At 51.2% G+C, this 17,822-nt stretch overlaps 7 protein-coding genes across 7 annotated transcripts; 3 read left to right on the top strand and 4 right to left on the bottom strand.

The window, feature by feature from the left end:
* Window positions 1-531: 531 nt before the first annotated feature.
* BX661DRAFT_184066 (uncharacterized protein) lies at window positions 532-1,533 on the top strand. Its single transcript, XM_051536390.1, has 2 exons — window positions 532-869; window positions 1,026-1,533. The coding sequence occupies exons 1-2, from the start codon at window positions 734-736 to the stop codon at window positions 1,139-1,141; spliced, it is 252 nt and encodes an 83-aa protein (XP_051391114.1). The 5' UTR covers window positions 532-733; the 3' UTR covers window positions 1,142-1,533.
* Window positions 1,534-1,985: 452 nt separating this feature from the next.
* Window positions 1,986-4,018, top strand: BX661DRAFT_33890 (uncharacterized protein). Its single transcript, XM_051539091.1, has 2 exons — window positions 1,986-2,201; window positions 2,511-4,018. The coding sequence occupies exons 1-2, from the start codon at window positions 2,124-2,126 to the stop codon at window positions 3,897-3,899; spliced, it is 1,467 nt and encodes a 488-aa protein (XP_051391113.1). The 5' UTR covers window positions 1,986-2,123; the 3' UTR covers window positions 3,900-4,018.
* An 876-nt stretch (window positions 4,019-4,894) lies between these two features.
* BX661DRAFT_33886 (mitochondrial ribosomal protein L37-domain-containing protein) lies at window positions 4,895-5,543 on the bottom strand. Its single transcript, XM_051539090.1, has one exon. It carries the CDS (start codon window positions 5,441-5,443, stop codon window positions 5,081-5,083), a length of 363 nt encoding a protein of 120 aa, XP_051391112.1. The 5' UTR covers window positions 5,444-5,543; the 3' UTR covers window positions 4,895-5,080.
* A 78-nt stretch (window positions 5,544-5,621) lies between these two features.
* On the top strand, window positions 5,622-6,549 carry BX661DRAFT_184062 (translation protein SH3-like domain-containing protein). Its single transcript, XM_051536389.1, has one exon. The coding sequence runs from the start codon at window positions 5,890-5,892 to the stop codon at window positions 6,460-6,462; it is 573 nt and encodes a 190-aa protein (XP_051391111.1). The 5' UTR covers window positions 5,622-5,889; the 3' UTR covers window positions 6,463-6,549.
* On the bottom strand, window positions 6,490-7,318 carry BX661DRAFT_184061 (oligosaccharide biosynthesis protein Alg14 like-domain-containing protein). The gene has a single exon (XM_051536388.1). It carries the CDS (start codon window positions 7,226-7,228, stop codon window positions 6,545-6,547), a length of 684 nt encoding a protein of 227 aa, XP_051391110.1. The 5' UTR covers window positions 7,229-7,318; the 3' UTR covers window positions 6,490-6,544.
* A 565-nt stretch (window positions 7,319-7,883) lies between these two features.
* Window positions 7,884-9,869, bottom strand: BX661DRAFT_171710 (uncharacterized protein; the record flags this gene model as incomplete). The annotated part of the gene is made up of 4 exons (XM_051533728.1): window positions 7,884-8,292; window positions 8,355-9,017; window positions 9,120-9,282; window positions 9,602-9,869. 4 exons carry the CDS (start codon window positions 9,867-9,869, stop codon window positions 7,884-7,886), a joined length of 1,503 nt encoding a protein of 500 aa, XP_051391109.1.
* Window positions 9,870-12,286: 2,417 nt separating this feature from the next.
* Window positions 12,287-16,199, bottom strand: BX661DRAFT_171709 (uncharacterized protein; the record flags this gene model as incomplete). The annotated part of the gene is made up of 4 exons (XM_051533727.1): window positions 12,287-12,817; window positions 12,853-13,933; window positions 14,436-14,783; window positions 15,463-16,199. 4 exons carry the CDS (start codon window positions 16,197-16,199, stop codon window positions 12,287-12,289), a joined length of 2,697 nt encoding a protein of 898 aa, XP_051391108.1.
* Window positions 16,200-17,822: the final 1,623 nt, after the last annotated feature.

Here is a 17,822-nt window from a genome sequence, read left to right as displayed (position 1 = left end):
TATTTGAATGCGTTTGGACCATATCCAAATGGCCTTATTAATCCTAAAAATAACCAGTCTAAAAAGATTCAGCGCTAACAACAATAGTTCTTTCAATTTTCTTTGCCGCTGCACCATCTCTGCCTCGCACAACGAAACTGGTTCAAGCGCCTCAAACGCAACGACAAACTCTATGTTTCCGCGTGGAGCTAGTAAACTGTAAATACAGGCGACATTTTTGCTTCAAGGAAAAAGAAGGCGCCAGCCAAGAGCGTGTTGCTTGAATATATCATATTTTTGTTGTTAGTATTGCTTTAGTAATGCCAAATTAATACGCATATAAAAACAAACCAAATTATTATTTTGCAGCATACAATACTTCCTCAGGGTTGCAGACACATATTCGTCGCTTGTTGTTTACACGTGCATGTATATGAATATCATCTTAGATAGTAGCTTCTTTTGGTCAAGGCACACAATACCGCCCATATTTCTGTACCCCAAACACAACGCAATTAACACATTTTCATCATTGACAACCTTCCCCATTTCACCTCGAATTACCCGACTATTTTTCTTAATAAATCACCTTTCGCTTGAAACATGGACTCCCTAAAAAAGGACAAGGTACGGATGGGCCAGTAAGCAGCCGCACAATATGAGGCATTTGTCGACTGGAAATGGTCATTCATGCACGCATAAAGATGACTGAAACAGACGTATCATTTGGTAACCGGATGCACACGTGTAGATTATGAGCGATGAAGAGATTGACTGGGAGTCGCGCAAGCTGGGTACGATGTACGGATTTTGTGCACTATTTGTGGCCTCAGTAATGGGCAACAAGGCCCTGGGTCTGAAGCCCAAAATGAATGCGTTTTCATCGGTTGGTAAGCAAAACAGATGTCATTCAATTTATTTTTCGCGTTATCATTCGCGCAATAGAGGCCGCTAACCTAAACTGGGTTTTTTATTATTATATTTCCACCTTCCGATCCTCCCCAAAAATGAGGGATTTTCCAATCCGATCATGAAAAAAAATGTAGCGACAGGCGCAGTGACGGGTTACATGTGGCACGGGTTCACGCGGCAGGCATACCAGAAGAAACGCCTTCAGATGCTTGAAGAAGCCAGCGCAAGTGGAACTATCTCGGGGTTTTGAAGATGCCCTTGGCTGGCCGAATATAAGCTGTTGTCGAAGAGCTGACGTATTCGTTCGTGGAGTTTATATATATTTTTTGTCGCAAGGCAGGGTTGTATTAATTAGATACTTTCTATAAATAAAATTTTGGATTTCACGCGATATTTTTAATTTGGTCCATGCAACAGCGATATCCAATGCTCATCGCACAGTCACTCGAAACGAAGTAACAATCAAATCTGTTGGCACCGTGTTGTTGCCGGTGCTCACAGGCAGATAAATATCAAGCGATAACGAAGTAAGAAACCAGTGACAACGAGGAGAGGTGGCCGACGGCCCATCCAACTGCTGCTGCCTGCCTGCTTGTTGGAAGAGAGAAGAAAAAAAGAAAACAAACGATTTGTGACATGCTGATTGGAGCTGCAAACAGTGTAAACATGCACAATGCCTTTGGGCCTAGCGCTTTTTTTCTCGATTGCATTGTCGGTTTTTTGTTATTTTTTTCTGGGCTCACGCTACACAGACGTAGATCATCAACTGGCCTTGTTTATCTTGCTATCGACTGTTGTCTCTTTAGCATTTTCCTTACTCCACTCTATTGCCCGCTATAGTTTGTTGTTTTTTTCTTTCCATTTTCCATTTTCCTTCTTTTCTTCCGACTACATTGCTTTTATTAAACCTCTTTATTATATCTTTCTCTCATTCATACAATCCATGTGCATTTAAACTTGGTCGGCAATAACCTCTCCCACCCCATCAGCCTACACACACTAAACAGTACAACTTTAATAGAGTATTCACTCAGTGCAGTGTATAAAACACTACCGCTTAACCGAACGAACACCGAGAAAGTTTTAACAGCAGTCCAAAAAGAAACCGCAGAAACTCACCACCATCACTACCAGCAGCAGCAACCCATTATTCGCAGAGACTATCCACCTTTTATCTTCCACATCGGCCTGAATAACAAAAAAAGAAGAGACGGCGTTTCAATAGTGCCGCAATGCGCTATCGCTTTATAGTTTTCCGGGCACAGCCCAGTAAAGAAACTATCGCGTTTTCTATTTATCTCGAAGAAATTGTAAGTAAATCGCATCGCATCATCACGCAGCCCGTGCGCTTATAACCAGTCTGTTTTCTTTTTTTTTTTTTACACTTGGGCCCGTCGCGTCGGAGTGCGTGTGTTCCTAATTTAAGATGCACAAAAAAAGAGAGTTGGGCCATAAACTTGAATCGATGTGGTGTGAATATTAGGGCCTGTTCTATTTTTAAACAGGCTTCTGGGTTGATGTGTCGATCGTCTGTGCTCAGCTTGTTATTGTTTATGATGCAGCCAGTTGACCTGCTAAAATTACGCATCTTATCGGTTTTCTTTTTCTCTTTGCTATAGGCCTCGCGACGCGCCAGTGCGAATGCAGTAGCCACGCCCATCACATCGCCCACGGACGAGTACAACCAACTGGGCCAATCCATATCAACAGTACCAGTGCTTTCAAGCAGCAGCGGTGGCAGCAGGGGCACACTGACGGGTCCCACCCGGCTATCCCGAACCGTAGAGCGGTCCTGGGACCAATGCGAATGGTTGCACAAAAAGATTACAACCAGCTTTAGGCTGCAGGCGCTCCCTCTATTTCCAGAGCAGCCTATTGCCAAAAAAATCAACGACACGTTATACATCGAGCGCCACCGCGCGCGAATGGAGCGCTGGCTGAACCGCTTGGGTTCGCGAGAGGATTTGTGTCAGAGCGAGTCCATGGACTATTTTATTTCGACAAGGATGAGCGAAAAGGATATTGGCGGCAGCGGCAAGCAGTCATTTTCGTCCATGATGCTGAATCTGTTTGGAGGGCCGCTAGAGCAGGAGTTCAGGGTGTACACGCCGATTGGCGAGATCGACGACTATGACGAGGACGAGGAGGAACGGCGACGCGAGTACCTCCGCCGCACGGAGGAGTGTGCCCGGGAGCTGGCTAGCTCGATTAAGAACATGCACGTCCACGAGGAGGTCCTTGGAAAGAGCATTGTCAAGGCAACGCTGGCGATCGGAAAGGCATTCCAGGCGGAATCCTTATCTTTCGCACCGCTCGAGCCGTCTGCCCAAGATGCGTATATTGTGAGCAGCGGTGAACCTCCGGAAATAGAGCGCGAAAGGCTGCAGGTCTCGCTGGCGCTCTTGCAGAACTCAGCCGAGGCGCATTACTGGAGTACCAAGGAGCTGGCCATATGGAAGGAATTCAACTTTGTCGACACCATGACCGAGTATTGCACCATGGTCGGCGGCGTCAAGGAGGTAATGAACCACTCGACTCAGATGCTGGTGATGTACGAGAAGGCCATGCAGAGCCACCAGGGGTATGTTGCAAAGGCGAACAACCTGCGCGTACAGTACCCGAGTGACACGCCCTCGGTTAAGTACGCGAACGAGCAAGAGGTAGAGTCAGAGCGCGAGAAGGAAATGGCCCACCAGGAGTACACGGACGCCTGCGACATGGCCAACAAGGAACTCATCCGCTACGAGCGCGAGAGGGCCACTGACATATGCAAGGCGTTGGAAAACACTGCCAAGCTGGAGCTCGACTCGGCGCGCGCACGATGCCAAGAGCTCAGGGCGCTGTGCCGGCGGATAAAGAGCGTACAGATGGTCAAGGATCCGCCTCACTCACGCACGAACATCGGGCCCATGCTGTGGCATGCTGCTGGATCAAACCACCCATCGATGCTCACACCGAGGATTTCGTCGTCGTCCTTTCCGCGCACTGCGCCGGTAACAGCTCGCTGACATTCAACGACCGGATGATCATGAGTAGACCCGCGGCAGAAAGATACACGCACCGACACAGCAGCTCCAGCTCCAGCTTCAACAGCGCGGTAGTGGAGCAGCAGCAACACCAAGACTGGCAGCCCCTATGCTGACAATATGCCCGGATCTAACATCAAGCGAGCACACACCATGGATAACGCCGACTTTTACAGCAAGGGCAAGGGCCAGAGCATGCCAGCGCGCAACCACAGGGTTTTTATGGAGACTGATGAAGACAACGAAGATGAGGATTACTTGATCCACCGCACGCCGCCGGTCTCTGGGTCATCATCCAAGTCGATATGGTCCAAGGCACAGGAAAGCGCCGGCCCCTCGCCTCTGCAGCAAAAGACGCGCTGGAACGGCCGGATATCAGCAATGCCCTTCCAGGGTTACGACCCAGAAGCTGACTCCGAGCCGCGGCCAGTCGTAGACCAGGATCGGCTGGCAGAGATGGCAACGGAGGCTGAGATGGAGGCCGAACTCGTGCGCTCAGGTATGCTGACTGCGCGACAGGCGACTCGCCAAAAGTCTGTACCCAATTCGTCGGCATTCACAAACCCAGGCCAGCAGACAATGGCGTCGCCCGATACCATGGCTCCGGCCGTGCTGCCTGCATTCCGCGGATCATCTGGTTCAAAGCAGCTGCGGCAAGTCAGTAGTCTCGGTGGATGTCCTCCATCCCGCAGCCGTCAGCCCATCAGAGTATCTGCAGTACTCGCGCCAAACGCTGCACTCGTCTTTGTCGCATGGTGTGCGGACAGTATCGAGTGGCTCTGGCCGTGGCAGCTCTGGGAGCCCCCGATCGGCTCTTTTGCCGCGGAAGGATAAGGGAAAGGGCCGTGCGTTTGCCGTTTGACCCGTGATCCATGTTTCGCAGAGTAGCTCCTCTTGTTTTGTTTTGCTCGTCTTTAATCTTTTTTTCATTCGATAATTGATAGCGTCAAAGTTACAGATCCAAGTAAATAGATCCAAGCATGTTTCGTTTTTTTACACGCTTTTGGGTGGATATTGGCGTCAATTGTAGTGTATTTTCTTTTTGATATTATCGAAAAGGCAATGCCCGAATGAAAGTGCAAATATAATTTGCCCAAAGACCAAGCATGCTCTAATTTCCAAACCGTTCTCATCGTCGTCGTCGTTTTAATTTTAATTTTTCTTTACTTCTTCTTGCTCTTCATAAAGTTTGCCTCCTTGATCTCCCGCGATCTCTGCAAGCGCTGTCTCACACGCTCCTCCTTGACCTCCTCCGGGACAACATCAAGCAGAGTCCACAGCCACCCGGGGTACTCTTCGTCCTTGAGCGCAACTGGGTCCTTTCCCTCCTTATAAATATTCAGACCCTTGAGTACAGTGCCTTGGGCAGCAGACGAGGTGACTGTCTTTTGCTTGACCTGCTGTGTGACCTCACTCGCAGTGCTGCTTGTTGTTGTTGCTGCTGCTTCTGCTGTACGCTGAATTGCCGTGAATGCAAACCCCCGAGAGATACATTTCCGTTGTGTCAAGGCGAAACGAGCAAGCATTTTTTATTTTGTGAATTTGAGAGATAAAAATGAATGTAAATGAACAACAAAAAGAAATACGGATTTGCAAAAGGAAAACAACGATAATAAAAAAGAGCAGATTAGGCGGATAGAAAAAATAGGTGGTGTTTTTCTTTTCCTTTTTCTTCTGTCAATTGAAACCCATTTGAAATCAAATAAATAATCCGACTCGCCTGTGAGATTGATTGATTGATTGACTGATCAACTCGACTCACACAGTTTTTTTTTTACTTATCGCTGAGCAAATCCGCCCAATATCAAATATCATTCAAAATAAAGTTGAAAAATCGCGCACTTTTTCAATTCAATTCAACTTTTTATTTTTTGTCTTTATTTCTTTTGTCTTTAATTCAACACTCAATCACTCACCTCCCCCCTTTATTTTAAAAAGTAATCAACCACATTTTATTCTTCATTATTTAACGATGCGGATGCACAGGTCGGTTCTCAAAGCCACAAGCACGCGGATGATGCCGCGGGACAAGACTCTTCCCAAAGACCTTCAGCTGAAAAAGTGGAAAATATACAAGGGTGACAAAGTTATAGTCACAGCCGGTAAAGATCGTGGACAAACCGGTACAGTAGCCGAAGTATCCCGTAAGACCAACTCTGTATACGTCCGTGGACTCAAGCTAGCATTTAAAAACGTACCAAAAACAGTCGAGTCTCCGACAGGCAAAATTCAAAAAGAAATGGCCATACATGTGTCTAACCTGGCGCTGGTTGATCCTAGCACTAATCAGCCGACGAAGGTGAGGGTTGGGCTTTTTACGGATCCGGATACGGGCGTGAAGGAGAAACGTAGGTATTCGGCGAGCTCTGGGTCAGTTATTCATAAGGTTGTGGATTTGTCGTATCAGAAGAGCTGGAAGGATGGCGCGTTTGATACAGAGCCCGAGCTTGTCAGTAAGGTTACTTTCCAGGCGGTTCCTGGCGTGCCCCCATTCCCTGAGGATGTCATTCGTGAGATTCAGAACCGGCACAAGAAGCTTTTCTAAAAAAAACCTATATATAAACTGAGTAAGGGAGATTGGATTATTTTTATTATATTTTATCGAATATATTGATATTTTTTGTGTTTCAAACAAGGTTGGGAATATACTCTGCGCGTGGGTAATTTTGCACCAACCCTGGCCATTGCACAATAAAGCGATCCGCCAGCAGATACATGATTTTCCCCGAAAGCGACAAGCTCCGCACCCTAGCAAACGACTCAATATAAACGACAGGAATCCTCTTTATCCCCAGAACCCTCGGTACCCAAGCGACCACCCCAACTACTACGCAATTACCCGGGCCATTACACAAAACCGCATCCGGTGTGTTCAAGTACATATGGCGACAAACGCACACAAAGCAATGTACAGCAGTCAGAACCGAGCTCCACCAAGACTGACCGACAGCGCGGCTGCGGGGCACTCTGCAGACAACGTAGTCTTCGGTTAGTGGATCCCGACTGCCCTCCAGGGTGCCGCCAATCTGGTCCATCGATAGGTGATCTGTGTCACCGACAATGTATAGTCGCTGGTTGTAGCGATCGAAATCTACGCCTTGCAGTAGCCGCGTCATTTCTGCTGTGTGTCCTCCAGAACCCAAGACCACACAGAGTATCTTTTTGGCAGGCAGTCTGGCGCCCTTGCCCTTTCTTCGGATTATGCTGCGGGCCTTGTTGTGTGTGAAAATGGGGAGAATGTAGTAGAGACGCAAGGCTACGAGTGCTGTGCATCCTGTTATGCCTGTCAATATGTATAACCACAGCGGCATCTTTTTTTTTTTCTTTTTTTTTACGAATGGATAATTAAAAAAAATGAATGAATGAATGCAACTAAGAGCAGTGGGTGGTAGAGAGTGATGAATGCAAACGCAACAAATATTTTTTTGTAAAGCTTGTCGGGCATGATGAATGTGATTTAAAAGTAGTGAATAGATGCAGCGTTTTTTAAGGGTACATTGCACGTGGAGATGAATGTATTATAATGCATATATATACGTATATATTTTTCTCCATTATTCAAATATAATTGTAATTTCAAATATTAAAGGTGTGTGTATGTGTGTATTATCACTTGCTCATCCTCTAGTGTTTGCAGTATTTCAAAAAAAATCCCCGCTTGTTGGCCCTGAAATGGAAAATATAACACACTTCCACATGACTTGCTTTTACAAGAAAGAAAGAAAGAAAGAAAGAAAGAAAGAAAGAAGAGAAGAAAATTGTTCACGTGGAGATGGCGGACGAATATGTGATATGACCATGTTCTTTTTTTTATTATTTTATGCGATGATGTGATTTTCTCAAAGTAACATGATCCCCTCTCCCTGAACAACGTTTGCATTCCCCCCAAACAAACAAACAAAAAAGTAAAAAAGTAAAAAAGTAAATACAAAAATAAATAAAACATTAAAAATAAAACAATAATAATTAGAAAATAGTGTAATTAGAAATAAAAGACGCACACCACTTGACTGCATCCACAGTATTGACAATAGTATCCTCAGCACGATCAATAATAGACTCATTACGCGCCCTATTATGCTGGTGCTGATAGTGTTGTTGTTGCTGCTGCTGCTGCTGTGTTGATATCACACTCGTTCCTGTATTCACTCCATAATCAACTATCGGCGTTGTTGTCGCTGCTACTGCTGCAGATGCTGCCGACGCTGCCGTGCCATATAGAGAAAAGGTAGGTTTGCATCCGTAATCCGCATCATCGTACATCTGATACTCGCTCTCATAATCGTACTCTACACCCCATCCGGCAGAATCCTCACCACCACCAATCATCAGCTCATTACCAGCCGCCGTGGTATTGGACAAGCGACCGGAGCTGCTGGTATACGGCGACCAGAGGAGGATGAGTAGGGAGTATGATGGTTGTTGCCGTATTTGGACATTTCGCGCTCAAACTCCTGAATAATTGCATCCTCGTCGTCATCAAAAGGAACACTATCGGCCAACACATGCCTTCCAGCCACCGACGCCACTTTCTCACTCCCAATCAATGTGGACGAAGAATACGAGGTGGCGTTGGTGGCAAAGGGATCACGCAGAACATGTGATGCGTTGGTTTTGGTGTCAACCGACGGTTTGACAAACGACACGCCCTGGTCACTCTTCTTTTTTGCAAACTGATGGTACTTGTTGGACGACGCGAAAGGATCGGCAACCACTGGCGGAGGCGGCGGTGTATTACGTTGTACTGGTGTTTGGTTCCCGTTCCCGGGTGTATCCTCCACAAGCGGTTTATCCGCGGCAAAAGTCGATACTGAAACCGCATCAGTGACGAATTTGCGCACCTGGCCGGCCACCGACTGCACATAACCCTGGACGTATCCACTAACACCACGCGAACCCTGCTGCTGTATTCCTTGCTCCTTAACCACCGCAGTATTATTGCTGTTGCTTCCACCGATATACCGATCAACTGTGCGTTCAGAGATGTTCTGGCGCGCCGTATACAGCGCCAAACTATAATCGTCAAACGGATCCTCCTCCTCGTCGCTATCCGAATACTGTCGACCGACAAACGGCCGCCCAACGGCCTGCGCGAGCATCCTATGGTCGCCCTTCAGATGCGCCGGCTCCAGTTTAATAACCAAGGACCTACGCCCAGCGCCCCTCCTCCCAGGACGTCTCATCTGTGCCTTTCCGCGATACCTCATACCCGCCTCCGCCTCCGCCTCCACTTCCTCCTCTTCCTCATCACCGTCGTCTTCGCAGTCCGTAGGCAAGTACTCCTTCTCGTGCTTGAACACCACCATACACTGCTCAACACAGTCATTGAACCTTAACCGAGACCGTCCTTCCTCCAAAGTAATGTCTGAAGCAAACGAACTCGTCGACATATTCTCCCTAATCGACTCTGCCGGAGAATAAAGCGGACTCCCCAGGGGACTTCCCACAGGACTCAAAGTCGGCGATGTCAAATAAGTTTGCAAATCCGTCCATTTCAACAAGGACTTTTGGCCACATTTCTGCTCCACCAACCCACTGCCAATTCGCTTACAATGTATCGACCAAGGTACTTCCAATCTGACAGCCGGCATCTGCCATAAAGAAAAACCGGATCCGCATCTTTATTCCAATTAATTCCCTCGGAGGATACCTAGGGAGTTGCAGTTTGAGAACTGCAAACTGACGCCAAGCAATGTTCAACGACCGCGCATGCGTGAATGCCTCGTCGTCCCCGTTATTGCTATAGTAGCTGAAGCGGCTATTGTGCAGTTCCGAGCTTGTGTTGCGTTGGCCGCGCGATTGCTTTCGTAAGAGTGACTCTGTGCGGGTTAGTTGGTCTTCGGTCCAGTTGTGTAGGAAGTAGTCGACTCGTTGGAGAAGTTCTGGGTAGCGCTCGTAGATATTGCAGTCGGGAAGAAGCAGCACGTCGACAAGGTCGCGGTGTGACTGCATTGTAAAAGAAAGAAGAAAAGAAAAGAAGAAAATAGTTTGTGTGTATGTGAAATTTGGAAGAGAAAATAAAGATAACTAATTTGCATGAAAAATAAAAAGAATAGTAATAAGAGAAAGAGATGGAAAAAAAACAGTTGGAACTGGTACTGGTAATAATAAAGGAAAAAAATAAATAATGACGGAAGCGGAAGAAAGTGGAATAATATAAAAAAGCCAAGAGAAAAAAGGGGTGGGGTAGGGGGGGGAAGAAAAATTAAAGGCTGCCTTACAGTCAAGTTAGACAGAGATAGCCAAAGTGTGTGTTTATAAAAAAAAGGGGGCGAGAGGGATAGGGAGGGCAAAGAGTAAATGATATATATAATATATACCCAAGTTATCCTTTTTTTTATGTATTTGCAAGCGAGAAGAAAATTAAAAAAATTGATAAAGTGTGGCTGACTTTGCTTAAAATGGGAATGGCTTTGACAAGTAACGCACTAAAATAAATAAATAAAAAGGAAAAGAAACAGAGTATGCACGCCTCACTATTACACAATATAAACGCTTTTTTTTTCCTCTTCTTAAAGATTGTTTTCTGCACGGTATGAGGAAACGGAAGAATAGTAATAAAGAGAGAAAAATTGAGAAGAGAAAAGAGCGGCTTTTTTTTTTTTTGCAAATGTGAGAGAATAAAGTAATAATGATTAATCAGAAAAAATGAGTGATTTCTTTTAATACACAGCTTTTGAAGAAGAAAAGAAAAATAAAGACGGAGCGGAATAAGAAAATCAAAAACGATAAAATAGAGTGTAATACTTTTTATTTTTATTTATTTTTATTTTTTTCAAGTTCCACACGACAAGAAATGTTTTTTTTGTATTTTTTTGGGTTGAAAAAGGGAAACACAGGGGGGGGGGAGGGTGGTAAAATAGGCCGTGCAAAACCCAAGGAAGGCTGGCCACACAACTAAAGCAAATAAATGTTGAATGGTGAATGTAAAAATGAATGGGGCGGAGAGAGAGAAAAACAAAAAAGGGAAGTGTGATTGGGATTGAGAACAGCGCGGAATAGAAACAAAAAACGCATGTAATATAAAAATATATATATATTTTTTGTAAACGTTCACTGTTCTTTTTTATATTTATTCTTTAGTGATAACGATCTTCCATAGAATTCTTAATTTAAATAAAGATCGGTGTTGAATTTTTATTATTTTATTTGTTGTCTGGGCTGCGCACTATTTCGTTTACACTTTTATTATTTTATTATGTTTCATCGTCCCTTACAACTGCACCCACTCACAACCTCCTCCTACCTTACTCCCCTTACCCCCTCCTGCTTTTTCTATTTGAAAAATAAAAAGATTAATCAAGATGGTCGAGATGGTCGAGATGGTTGACAAAGATGCAGTAAAATAAAAAAGGCGTGTGTGTGGTGTGTGTATGTGTATGTGTATGTGTGGGGGTAGTGGAGGCAAGTGAGCTTTTTTTTCTTCTTTTTCTTCTTGCTTATCCAAGGTAGGAAGTTGTTTGTATGTGGGTTGAAAAAAGGGTTGGGTTGAATGATAATCTCGAATTTTAATATTGTATGTCCCGGGTTTTCCCTCGAAAACTTGTTTTCCTTTTGTCCTTGTATTTTTATTTTTTTTACCCGGAGCAGCCAAAATACGCAAAATACGCAAAATACGCGTAGAAAATCATAGCAATATAAAAATTTTGCTACATATCTTGGCAACATCTACCAGGTTCGGATTGGTCAAAAATAAGCAAATAATTGATATTGATGACATACGTGTGATCCACAACATGCTGCGCATAGAGACAATACGTTGCTCATAGAAAGTGAGTATATTGGGGGGGGAGGGGCAGGGAAACAGTGGTCATCTGTGGTTTGTGCTTCTTCAAACATATACCTTGCATATGTTCCAACAAAATAACAGACCCAATCATCGACAACTGATATTCGGAAAAGATAGGGAAAAAAGCTAATAATGACAAGCAGTCACAGCTTCAAAGTAAGAAGGGGAAAAGTTAAACCCTGACGTGACGTCATCCCAAATCACAAGCAATCCCACGTTTCCTGCTCCCAAGGCCGCATCATCACAGCTCTTCTCGCAGCACCCGCACATCCAAGCTTCCCCATCACCACACAGGCGCCCGCCCCAACCTCCAACGCAACAGAGTTGACCAGCGACATGGGGGGCGCTCCCCTCCACGACGCAAACTGCCCTCCACCGGCCGCCGAGGTCGCGGCCTGGAACAGCCGCCAGGCAGACTCCGCACACCTCCGGGCATCACGCACACGGCCACAGACCATAAACATCTGCGCAGCCAAAAGCCAAAGCGCAGCATCCGAGGGCGTTCGATGAAGCGCGCGGGCAAAGGCCCGGCGAATCCCCACAACTGCAGAGGAAAAAAGGTCTTCGCCCTGGTGCTGCATCAGGCAAAGATACGACTCGAGCCGCGGGATCGCATGATAGAGTCCATATTCCGACACTGCAAGAGCTCCACATGCGTGGCTGCGACCAGCTGGCCGTCGCCCTGCAGCAGCCCAATGGCGAACAATGTCGTGAGTCCCGGCAGCGACGCACGCTCGCTAACCACCTCCAGAAGATGCTGGCGCGCCAGCCCGCGGTGGTCCTCCGAGCCCAGCGCCCAAAGCACCTGGGCCAGCATCACCGCCACGTAGCCGCGCTGTGGCGAAACCGCCGGTCGCTGCTCGGCCATCCCCAGTGCAAGCTCGAAATAGCCCAGGCTCTCCTCCAGCCGCCCGGCAAAAAACAGCGCCAGACTGCGGCCCAGCGTAAAGAAAAACGCACGCACATGGCCGTCATCGCCCACGGGCTCAGCCTCGTGCCCAGCTAGTGCTGTTTGTGGTGCCGGTGCCGGTGCCGGTGCCGGTGCCGGCCGCCGGCCGCCGCCGCCGCCGCCGCCTCGTAGGCGTCGCACGCTGCCGCGTATTGTCCCGAGCTGCACAGCGCGCGCGCCAGCTGCGCCAGCCCCACGGCCTTGTGATTAGGAGCCCGGCCCTCAGCAGCGCACTTCCCCACAAACACAGCGTATGCCTCGGCCGCTGCCTCCCACTCGCAATTCAGCTCCAGCAAGAGCCCCAGCAGCAGCGCACCCTCGCCGCCGGCATCCGGCGCGCGGGCGACAAAGCGCCTGGCAGCAAACAGGGCCATGGCCAGGCGACTGCGCTCGGCCATCGACCGTGCGCCCTGGCTCCTCTGCACCAGGCTGCCGCCGCCGCCGCCGCCGCGCGCCCGCTGGCGGCGCACCAGCGCCAGCCACACATGCTTGGCAAAGCAGTAGTCGGCCACCGCGCGCGCCGCGTCCGCCGTCTGCAGGCACGCGTCGAACAAGTCGACGCACGGGCGCTGGGCCAGCTCGGCCGCCAGCGCCGCGCCCAGCCGCGCCCGGGGCTCTCCGGGTCCGCCACCAGCGCGCGCGCACACAGCCGCGTGGCCAGGTCGGCGTCGCCGCGGTGCAGGCACAGCAGCCCCAGCGCCGCCCACGCGGTGGCCTGCAGGGCCGGGTCGCCGCGCGAAACACGCGTGGCCACGATAAGCGCGTGCTGCGCCAGCGCCGCGTCGCCGGCCCACGTCGCCACGGTGCCCTGCAGCAGGTGCGCGCCAAAGCTGCGCGCGTCCAGCCGCACGGCCGCGCGCGCACAGCGGCCGGCCGCGGCCAGCAGCCCGGACGGCGCGCTGGCCGCGGCCCCGAGCGCCACCGGGTGCTGCCGCGCGTGCTGCGCGCAGTACGCCTGGCCCAGCGCAGCCCACGCGGCCGCCGCGTGCTCCAGCGACGCGGCCGCCAGAATGCGCAGGCTGGCCGCGCGCTCGGCCAGCGCAAACAGCGGCGCGGCGCGCCCGCCAGCGAGCCCGCCGGCCGCCGCGCGCCGCGTGTCGCGCAGGAACGGCGGCGGCGCGGCAGCCGCCTCGGCCGCGCACGCGTGGCGCGCCAGCGCCTCCACGGCCGCAGACGGCCCGGCGGCGCCGGCGCGCGCAACCCACGTGCACGCCGACAGCACCAGCCCCCACGCCAGAAACGGCGTGCGCACGGCCGCCGCCGCGTCCGCCGCCAGCGCTGCCAGCGCGCCGCGCCCGGCGTCGGCCGCGCGCGCAAACAGGCCCTGCGCGTGGCACCGCGCGGCGCACGCCACCAGCGCCTCGGCGCGCGCCAGCGCCACGGCCCCGGCGCCGGGCGCCCACGCGCCGCCGGCCAGCGGCGCGGCCGCCAGTGGCCGAGCGCCGCGTCGGGGTCGCCGGCCGCCAGCGCCGCGCGCGCCGCCAGCCAGTGGCCGGACGCGCGCGCGGGCGCAAGCTCGACGGCGCGCGCGGCCACGCGCACGGCCGCCGCCGTGCGGCCCACGGCCAGGTACGCGTCGCCCAGGCCCTCCCACGCCACGGCGTCCGCGCGGTCGGCCGCCAGCGCCGCGCGGAACGCCACCACGGCGCCCTCGGCCTGGCGCGGCGCGCGCAGGCGCAGCAGCCCGAGCATGCGCCACGCCCACGGCTGCTGCCTGCGCGTGGCCAGCGCGCGCTCCAGCAGCCGCTGCGCCAGGTCGTCGCGGCCCATGCGCACGTACACGGCCGCCAGCCGCTCGCCCGCCGCGCCGTTGGCGGCGTCCAGCGCAACGGCCTTTTCCAGGCAGCGCTGCTCGCGCGCCGCGTCGCCGGCCTGCGCGTACCACAGCGCCAGCCCGCCGAACGCCGACGCGTCGCCGGGTCCAGCCGCGCCGCCGCCAGCCAGCTCGCAAACGCCCCGCGCCTGTCCGTCCGGCGGGCCCGCCGGCTGCCACAGCGCCCAGCCGAGCCGCGCGTGGTGCGCCGCGTGGCCGGGCGCCAGCGCCACGGCGCGCTCCAGGCACGCGGCGGCGCCGGCGGCGTCGCCCTCGCTCAGCATGACGGCGCCCAGCCCGCCCAGCGCCAGGTGGCTGTGCGCGCCCGCGCCGGCGTCCGCGTCCAGCGCCGCCTGCAGCAGCCGCCGGCTCTCCCCGGCCTGCCCCAGCGCGCACAGCGCCAGCCCCAGCCCCAGCGTCGCGCGCGCGTCGCGCCGCCCGTGCGCCAAGCAGCGCCGGAACGCCGCCTCGGCGTCGCCCGCGTGCTCGGCGCCGATCGCCAGAAACGCGTGGCCGACGCTGGCGTCGACGCCGAACACGCCGTCGGCCGGCCCGCGGGCCGGCCGCGCCCGAGAGCTCCGCCGCCGCGCCGCCGCCGCCGCCGCCGCCGCCGCCCCCGCGTGCTCCGCAATGGCCGCGCGCGCCGCGGCGCCGGCGTCCACCACCGCGCGCCAGTCGCGTGCGCGCTCCGCCGCGGCCAGCGCCTGCACCAGGGCGAACGGCGACTCTGGCGCGCGCCTCCGCCCCTCCGCCGCCAGCGCCGCCGCCTCGTCCGGGTCGCTGCACTCGCCTGCCGCGCGGCGTGCGCCAGCCGCCCGTCGCCGAACGCGCGTGCGTACGCCCGCGCGATCTCCGCGCTGTCCACCCGGCGCACGCCGCGGCGTCCATCAGAAACTCAAACGCCTGCGGGCACCGCGCGTTGCGCACCAGATCCACGGCCACGCGCGCCGCCTCCTCCGCCATCTCCGCCGCCTCCGCGCTTCCGCCGATGTACCCGGTGCGCAGGCGGAGCTGCGCAAAGTACTCCTCCTCCCAGCGCAGCCGCTCGTCGGCGTCCAGGCTCAGGACAATCAGCCTCGCGAGCGTCTGCAGCACGCCCGACTGCGCCCATACTTCCATGCGCACATCGCGCATAACCTTGGCCAGCGGCCCAGCGGCCAGCCGCGTGCGCCGCTTGGCCACCTCCGCATCCACCGTGCGCGCGTCCAGCGCAGATTCTTCCGCGAACATGCGCTGCAGAACCTCGCGCTCCGTCATTATGTCCTGGGCATTTCCCGCCAGTAAAAGCCGGTGCAGGGGGCCGGAGTCCTCTGTCAGTAGCCGCAGCTCGCACCACCTGCCGCTGGCTGCCGGACTTCTCCGCCAAGGCGATGATTTTTTGATGCGTTCCCAGGCCTTTTCCAAATCGTCCTCTTGGTTTAAGTACCGGTCGCGAAGGGATCCTAGTGACCGGACCAATTCCTGATCATTGCCCTCTGCTTCGTGGAGTGCACAAAGCCCTTGCCATGCGAGAATATTGGCTTTGCCCAGGGCTTGAGCCTTTCTGTATACTGCAGTGCCTTCGTTCCATTTCTGCAGATGCTGGCAGGAGACTCCAAGGAGTATGTGCACGTTGTAGTTGGTGCTGTCTAGCTCGAGAAGATCGTGGCAGAGATCGTAGCTGTACGAATAGTCCTTGTCGTTGATCGCCGTCTTGGCGTTCTTTAGTTTGGCCTTGAATATAACTGACATTCCTTAATAAAATACTTTTATAAAAATAAATATCGGGGTTATCCACCAAAAATATGGAATAGAAATTACAAATATCTTATTTATAAGAAACCGAGCTTGCCAATCGCGTGTGGGATAAATTCATGAGGATTACTGGATTTAATCAAATTAATTTAAACGATATATACAGCAGGCATGGAGAAAATTGTCTATTTTTATTTTTATTTCATCTTTTTCAGCTTATCCTTAAACCAACTTGCCTCCATTGCTTGTATAGATATTATAAGAAAGAAAAGTTTCTCTTTCCAATGATAATTTAGACAAGATGGTTACAGGTTGCTTGTGGAGAGAGAATAAATTATTTTAATGGAAATGTAATAGAAAAACTGGGATGATAAAACGTTGTTCTATGACGTGTAGATAAACTATTATTATATAAAAGTGTATTTAATAAAAAGTGCTATGCACTGTTAACTGTGAAAAAAAAAAACATATTGCTTTGGTCACTGGTGGCTTCTTGATTTATTGTTTGTGTGACTAAACAACCAATACTGGTTAATCAATTGATCGCCATGTTACAAAGGGGGTGGGTATATATCAAAAAAAAAAAAAAAAAAAAAAAAAAAAAAAAAAAAAAAAAAAAAAAAAAAAATATATATCAAAAATGACATTTACTTCTTCCAAGGAGAACAATTCCTGGCTGCCCACAGCCACACCTTTTATATGTTCTCCTTGGCATATAAATAAACTATAATAAAAACTTATCATTTCTTAATTTGCACGCGTGTAATCAATTAATCCCAGTAAGGCAACATGCAACGCCATGTGCCTAAACTGTGACATATACCTTTTGTATGTTTTAAACCAGAAACCCTCGTGAGCGTATGGCTACTCCTATGCACTTGGCATTGAATGTGCTAAATTTTCTATATTAGTAGCTGGAATATTTGCCCAATAGGCCTGTGCTTGCTCAAATAGTTCAATGTTTTTCGGGCGACTGTCATAGTCACAAAGATGGGTTTTCAGCAGAGTCCAAAGGTTTTCAATAAGATTGAGGTCAAAGGATTGTGATGACCATGGTATGAAGTTAATATTGTGACTTGTGGCCAGTTGCGAGTCCCACAGGCTATGATGTGCTTAGGGCCATTGTCCTACTGAAAGATAGCACAAACTCCACATTTGGAGGATTGATACTTTCCAAAATGGGCACACAATTTCTTTTCGGCATTTGAATGTAACATGGCACTATTTATATTACCCTCAATACAAACCAAGGGAACTGTGTCATTAGCGTGGAAAGCACCCCCCCCCCCCCACACACACACACACACCATCAAATATCCACCACCATATTTCATAGTAGGCTGAATATAGATTATTTTTGGTGACAAACGGTTTTTGCCTCACAAAACAAGAGTGATGTTGAATGTGAGCAAGATATCTCTAAACAGCCTGTCTACTTAGCTAAATCCCTTTCTCCTTTAACAGCTTTTTGGTAAGTGTAGCAATGTCGATTCTGTCCCTTTGATGCACATATCCTTGAATGAATATGTCATCATCCTTGGTCAAAATCGTAGGACAACCTCCCTTGGGCCTTTTCCTGTAAATGCAGCTACAGCCAAGATACGTTCTAACTGTGCTAGG

The sequence above is a fragment of the Kickxella alabastrina genome (assembly GCF_025024165.1).
Source record: "Kickxella alabastrina strain RSA 675 chromosome Unknown BX661scaffold_14, whole genome shotgun sequence".
NCBI lineage: Eukaryota > Fungi > Kickxellomycota > Kickxellomycetes > Kickxellales > Kickxellaceae > Kickxella > Kickxella alabastrina.
This window is presented reverse-complemented; position numbering and strand designations above follow the sequence as displayed.

Coding starts and splice junctions, on each gene's coding strand:
- BX661DRAFT_184066 (XM_051536390.1), top strand. CDS start 734: ATGAGCGATGAAGAGATTGACTGGGAGTCGCGCAAGCTGGGTACGATG. Junction 870..1,025: donor GAATGCGTTTTCATCGGTTG/GTAAGCAAAACA, acceptor AAAAAAATGTAG/CGACAGGCGCAGTGACGGGT.
- BX661DRAFT_33890 (XM_051539091.1), top strand. CDS start 2,124: ATGCGCTATCGCTTTATAGTTTTCCGGGCACAGCCCAGTAAAGAAACT. Junction 2,202..2,510: donor CTATTTATCTCGAAGAAATT/GTAAGTAAATCG, acceptor TCTTTGCTATAG/GCCTCGCGACGCGCCAGTGC.
- BX661DRAFT_33886 (XM_051539090.1), bottom strand. CDS start 5,443: ATGCTTGCTCGTTTCGCCTTGACACAACGGAAATGTATCTCTCGGGGG.
- BX661DRAFT_184062 (XM_051536389.1), top strand. CDS start 5,890: ATGCGGATGCACAGGTCGGTTCTCAAAGCCACAAGCACGCGGATGATG.
- BX661DRAFT_184061 (XM_051536388.1), bottom strand. CDS start 7,228: ATGCCGCTGTGGTTATACATATTGACAGGCATAACAGGATGCACAGCA.